We start from the raw sequence: 5984 nt of genomic DNA, 5'->3' as shown, positions 1-5984 counted from the left end.
GCGAAAACTCATTTGTCAAAAAATAAAACCGCTAATGTGATGGGATTTAAACAGCAGAGTCCAAAATCAAGAGAAAAATTAACTTTTCTTTCTATTGAGTTAGAATAATGAAATTTTAATTACAGATTTGATGGTTTCAAGTAAAGCAAAAAATGTTTTTCCTTTGCGGTTTTGGCGTAAAATTAAAGATATTTTTTTCCTCTTCTAAATCTAATCCGGGAACATACTGTATAATGTTTTAAGGAAAAAGACACACTCGAATCAATTTAAATATTTCTTAACAGGGGAGAAAATGTAATTAATATTCACAATTTTATAAAAATAACGTATTTACTTCTTGAACTTTAAAAATTATTATTATACAATATCATGTGCATAGGTTACACATTTTACAAAAAGAGTGTTCTGGAAATAATATTCGACATCACATGGACACACAAAAAGTTGTAAAACTCGTTGGGTGTCTTTCGGTTAAGATTTAATCGGGCCATTAAAGAGATATTAATTTTAATCAGCAATGATGTCAATTGCGTGTAATTTTCAGATTTGAACATTGCAACCGAGTTAAGTCTCTGTTGCGTTTAAAAAAGAAATTAAAACTAGATAAAGGATGTATTTCGATTTGGAATTACACCACTTATTTAGATTATAATAGAAAAATCACCGTTCCCTCAATAAATTGCATATTCTAACTAAAGTCAGCTTTTATTAAACTGATTTCTACCTAGAGTTATTTCCGGTGGCACTTATTATAAACAGTGACTTAATTTATATAGTCAGGTGTTTGTACCTTCAACAAAGTCGCTTTTTGCAAGGTTATCTTCACAAGATTAATTATTTTTCAGAATATACTATACATTCAAGGAATGACTCAGTTTGTGATACTACAAAAAAGAACTTGGTGTGGTTTATATAAACGTAGCTTGTAACATTGGCCTTACAATATTTTTCAATCGAATGTCGACAAGTGCGGCGCGTTTAAAATGAATCCGACTTGCACTCTCGTTTTGTCAGTGCTTATGTGCGTAGGTTATTCCACTTCGAGAAAAATACGTGAGTTGACAAAATCTTCATCTCTTTGACTCTTCTTCCCTAATCCAAATTTCGATTTTAATTAATTGCGAAAAAAAATTGGATATTTCACAATTCACTACAAGAATTTTAAGCTTTGTTTTGTAAAAACTTGATTACAATTGAACTATTTCTAAATACGATTTATGATGAAAACAACCTTTAAGTTAGATTGAAATATGCTGATCATTACGAAGAATGAAAATTTCACAATTTAACCTGAGACAAGTTTTCTATAAATATTCCAAGAATCCTTCTAGTTATTTCACTCCTGGAATAATTTAGCAACCAAATAATTTTATAGACAGTTTGTGTGAATAAAAGTGAAATTTCTAGTTGTTTGCTTTTTTCTTTACTCATACTTATTGTGATCAAGGACAATTCTTACGTTTATTCAAGATAAAGTTTATAAATTAAAAAATATATTCATTGCACCATTGAGATATGTGAATATTAATTAGTAATTATTGTTAGAAGAGTATTTTTATTTTGCATAAATAAATAGTGATAATAATAAATAATAATAATTTGTTAATATTGACTATGACATCAATTTAAGCATCAAACAGGAATTTAGTAAAAAATGTTTTGCTGTTCAAAATTCTTATAAACTGTGTAAAAGTGAGTAATTGCTGTTTATTTCATTTCTCACATTTTAGGAAAACTTGCTTGTGTATGCGTAACATCCGCTATTTATTTTAGTAAAAAATCTTGTTATTTAAATTATTACAGCGGTACAAAGTGCAAAAAGTACTCACTGTAGTATTGTAAACTTCAAACGTAATTTGAATCATGACTTGTTTAATTTAAGTTGTAATAAACAGTACCTAATTATAGTTTTTTAATTTTTATTGTTAATTTAATTTAATCGTTTTGACTTTTTATTATTTATTTTTCTTATACTAAACTACAATAATTACAAAAAAAAATTCCAGCTTCGTATGTATCCCTATGCCACCGCGAGGACCCGAAACTAGAACAATGCTTCATAAACGCAGTGGAACAAATCCGGCCATATTTCCGAGAAGGAGTTCCGGACCTGTTCATCCCTCCCATGGACCCCCTTGTTATACCCCAAGCCGGTCTTAACAGCGGCGACAACTTCAAAGCCTCGTTCAAAAACATTCAAATTTATTACGCTGATGAATTTAAAATCGATCATTTAAAAGTGGACCTAAATAAAGTCCACATTGATTTGATTGTCAGTTTCCCAAGGTTAAGGATCAAATCTACGTATAATATCGATGGAAGAATTTTAATTTTAACACTTAAGGGACAAGGTCCTGCTGATGGCAATTTTAGTAAGTCGTAATTTAGTGTTTTTGCTTTTTAATAATAATGTTTTTATTACAGCAAATGTGGGTGCGAAGCTGACTGTTGATGGAGAAAGATATTTCAAAAAAGGGAAAGAGTTTATTGCGATAACCGATAAAAAGTTGGATTTGTCGTTAGGAAAACCTGTGTTTTATTTTGATAACTTTTTCCGGGATAATCCAGAACTGAATGAGCAAACTAACAAGATTATAAATGAAAATATTGTTGATATTTTAGACGAGTTGAGGCCTGTGGTGGATCAGACGGTCACTGAATTTGTTCTTGGGATAGTGACGAGGTTATTCAATCGGTATTCCATGGATGAACTCTTTCCTAATTAAATTATTATTTATTTTTATTAAGTACTCATTTTTGTAAAATAGGTTAAGCAATAAAATATTTTTTCAGTTATTAGAAATTATTTAAAAAATATATCCTTCTCAACGCTCTAAAAACAAACCAAAAAATAACGAAATTTTATTTGGTTAAATGTTATTTTTTTTAAATACGTTAATCTACAACATTTCTCACTATGCATCAATGGTAGTAAAAGTATTGCAAAAAAATAAAAATTTTAAAAGCTTGAGTTTAAAAAAACGCATAGCATTTTTTTTATTTTTTAAACTGTTTTGTTTAATTAAGTACTTATTAAATTTACACCTAGGCAGAAAATCATATTGTTTACAAGAACAGTCCTTAAAATAAGGTTAAAATAAAGTCAATTACAAAGAAAAATTTACTGTAGGCCAACTAGTAAATACTTAATTCCTCAAAAGATTGCAAGATTTTATTTAGCTTATGAAAAAGAAAGAACAAAAAAATAATAAATTTAAAATAATGTAAATAGAAAATAAAATAATTTGAAAACAATAAATTTAAATTATAATGTTTTTTCTCGATGTCCTTTATTTGCACTCTTTGAACTACATTCCTGGCTAGGGAGCTAAATACTCAAAATACTCAAAATTATATTTGAAATTAAAATTAGATATTATGCACCCAACATTGTATGCGTGCACACTTCATGGACTATTTCGTTTACTTTGCGGACGATTTTGACATAATTTTCGGGGAGTATTCTTCTTTTTTAGTTCGCTGGGGCGCTCTGCGCCCTAGCCTGCCCGCCCGAGTCTACCCGCTACGAACTGTGCTCGTTTCAGATGAAGCAAAAAATGTTTTTCCTTTGCAGTTTTAGAGTAGAATTAAAGAGAAATTTTTATTTAATGTTGGGTGCATAATATCTAATTTTAATTTCAAATATAATTTCAAATATAATTTTGATTTCAGGAAAAACGTATGTATAACATTAAAAATTAATTGGGTGCTTTCTTATATCTACAGAAAAATTTCTCTTTAATTCTACGCCAAAACTGCAAAGGAAAAACATTTTTTGCTTCATCTGAAACGAGCAAATCTGTAATTAAACGTTATTATTCTGACTCAGTAGAAAGAAAAATTTATTTTTGTCTTGATTTTGGACTGCTTTTCTATCACATTGGTAGTTTTATTTTTCTGACAACGGTGTCACTTTGAATAAATGAGTTTACGCAAGTAAATAACAAAAAGGTTTTTGAAAAACATAATTTTAATAAATATCAACTCAAAGAAACAGCTTTAAGATAAAAAATAAAGTCATTTTTAACAAAAACTATCATTATTTAATTAATGAATTAATTTTTAAAGTGACCTCGAAAGTGACAGGCGGTTTTATTTATTTGACAGTTATGTGCCTATATGATAGCAGAAAAAAATCAAGAAAAAAATTAACTTTTCATTTCACTGAATCAGAATAATGAATTTAGTTACAGATTTGCTCGTTTCAAGTGAAGCAAAAAATGTCTTTCCTTTGCAGTGGTGTCGTAAAATCAAAGATATTTTTTTTCCTCTTGTAAACCCCATTCTGGAACATACTGTATATACACTGCCCTACAAAATTAACCGGACACCTAAAATTTTGCGATTTTTCACATTGCAATATTTTTGTTATTCTTTGTCGGATTTCAACAAATTTTTGTTTGGATTAAAGAATGAAGTTTGCAGAACATTCTAATTTAATTCAATAACATTTCCAATTTTGTCTGGTAAATGTTATACATAAAAGAAGAAAGCACTGCTTTTTTACTGTTTTTTATACTGAGCTGTGGTGTGCGGCATAGACAAACTTAAGTTTTTTCTGATTTCAGATTATTACCCATTCTTTTCTATGTGAATTGTATAATGGGTTGCTGTCCAAATTATTTCAGAAGTAACTTGACCCTGTATACTAATAAAAAATGTCTCTGTATATAAGTATTACATTTATTTTGTAAAAATTTAAACACTTCACATTTTTCCTTAGTTTAACGTAACTTATAATATAACTAGTCTAAAAATAGTTCTTGTATTGAAAATTTTTCGAAAATGCGTGCAATCAATCCCAGCACCGTTTGTTCAATTGCGACATGTATAGCTGGTTGCAATTCAAGTAAAAGCTCGTCGATGTTTTCATTAACAATTTCATTCATTTGTCTTGTGAGCTCCAAATTGTCTTTAAAAAGTCCATCAAATTTGAAATCAGCTTTAGACACATGTTCTTTAACTTCCATTTTAAAAAACTTGATATATTCTCTACCTTTCTTTTGGTACCGTCTTCCTTGCAATTTTGTTTCAACTTCTACATTAGCTGCAATTTCAAATTTAAAAATCGTTGTGAAGATATGGAACACTTACTGAAATTTCCGTCGGCTGGTCCGTTTCCGTCGAGTTGAAAAAACAGAATGTGACCTTTGATGTGATAATTTGATTTAATTCTCAGTTTAGGGAAAATTAATTTTGTTTCAAATTCGTTTTTGTTTAGATTAAAATCTATATCTTGAATAATCAATTCATCAAGGTAAAAAATTTCAACATTTCTAAATACAGCGTTAAAACTGTCGTTATTTTCTAGTGAAACTTGGGGGAGAATTAAAGGATTCATTGGAGGTAACCCAAATTCCGGAATTCCACGTTTGAAATTAGCTTTCAATTTGTATACAGCTTCGATGAGGCATGTTTTGGTGGTGTTATCATTACGATAACACTTATTCATATATGATGCTTAAAAGTTTTTTATCAAATACTTCATTGAGTGAAAACTATTAACTTACGAAAACGTTTACAAGTTCCAATTAAACAAATCACCAAAAAAAGCACAGCTTTGTACACCAACATCTTAACGAAAAATTACTAGAGTTTGAGAAAAACAGAGTATTTATATCTTTATGAATTTGTCAATTGTACGTGACCACCAGATCTTCCTCAATTTGTTCATAAAACATACTGTAAACTTTTATGAGGGTTTACTAAGAAAAACAAGTGAGGTTTGCAAACAGAAATGTGATTTTATGGGTTTGGTGTGATATTTTTACGAAAATATTGAACATTGATTTTTTTTTCATTTGTAATGTTTCATCAGAACAACTACTAATTTATTTTTTTCAATTTTGGATGTAACTTTTAACTGTGATTTTTGCTTAGTTTTTTAAATAATTATTTTATTTCTTTAAAAATTTATTACACAATTATTAATAATCCCAAAAAATTCAAATTTTCACTACCTACTTCAAAAAGTCCAAATTTTA

General features: G+C 28.7%; 2 protein-coding genes across 2 annotated transcripts; one reads left to right on the top strand and one right to left on the bottom strand.

Moving 5' to 3' along the window:
- Positions 1 to 899: 899 nt before the first annotated feature.
- LOC123013923 (putative beta-carotene-binding protein) lies at positions 900 to 2796 on the top strand. Its single transcript, XM_044412794.1, has 3 exons — positions 900 to 1053; positions 2007 to 2372; positions 2425 to 2796. Exons 1-3 carry the CDS (start codon positions 984 to 986, stop codon positions 2724 to 2726), a joined length of 738 nt encoding a protein of 245 aa, XP_044268729.1. The 5' UTR covers positions 900 to 983; the 3' UTR covers positions 2727 to 2796.
- A 1883-nt stretch (positions 2797 to 4679) lies between these two features.
- Positions 4680 to 5641, bottom strand: LOC123013924. Its single transcript, XM_044412797.1, has 3 exons — positions 5511 to 5641; positions 5095 to 5460; positions 4680 to 5047 (listed from the first exon to the last, which is right to left on the bottom strand). Exons 1-3 carry the CDS (start codon positions 5572 to 5574, stop codon positions 4746 to 4748), a joined length of 732 nt encoding a protein of 243 aa, XP_044268732.1. The 5' UTR covers positions 5575 to 5641; the 3' UTR covers positions 4680 to 4745.
- Between the last annotated feature and the right edge of the window lie 343 nt (positions 5642 to 5984).

The sequence above is a fragment of the Tribolium madens genome, unplaced genomic scaffold (assembly GCF_015345945.1).
Source record: "Tribolium madens isolate multiple individuals breed KSU strain unplaced genomic scaffold, Tmad_KSU_1.1 Scaffold_96;HRSCAF=242;Tcas5.2_LG5, whole genome shotgun sequence".
In the NCBI taxonomy this organism is placed as follows: Eukaryota; Metazoa; Arthropoda; class Insecta; order Coleoptera; family Tenebrionidae; genus Tribolium; species Tribolium madens.
This window is presented reverse-complemented; position numbering and strand designations above follow the sequence as displayed.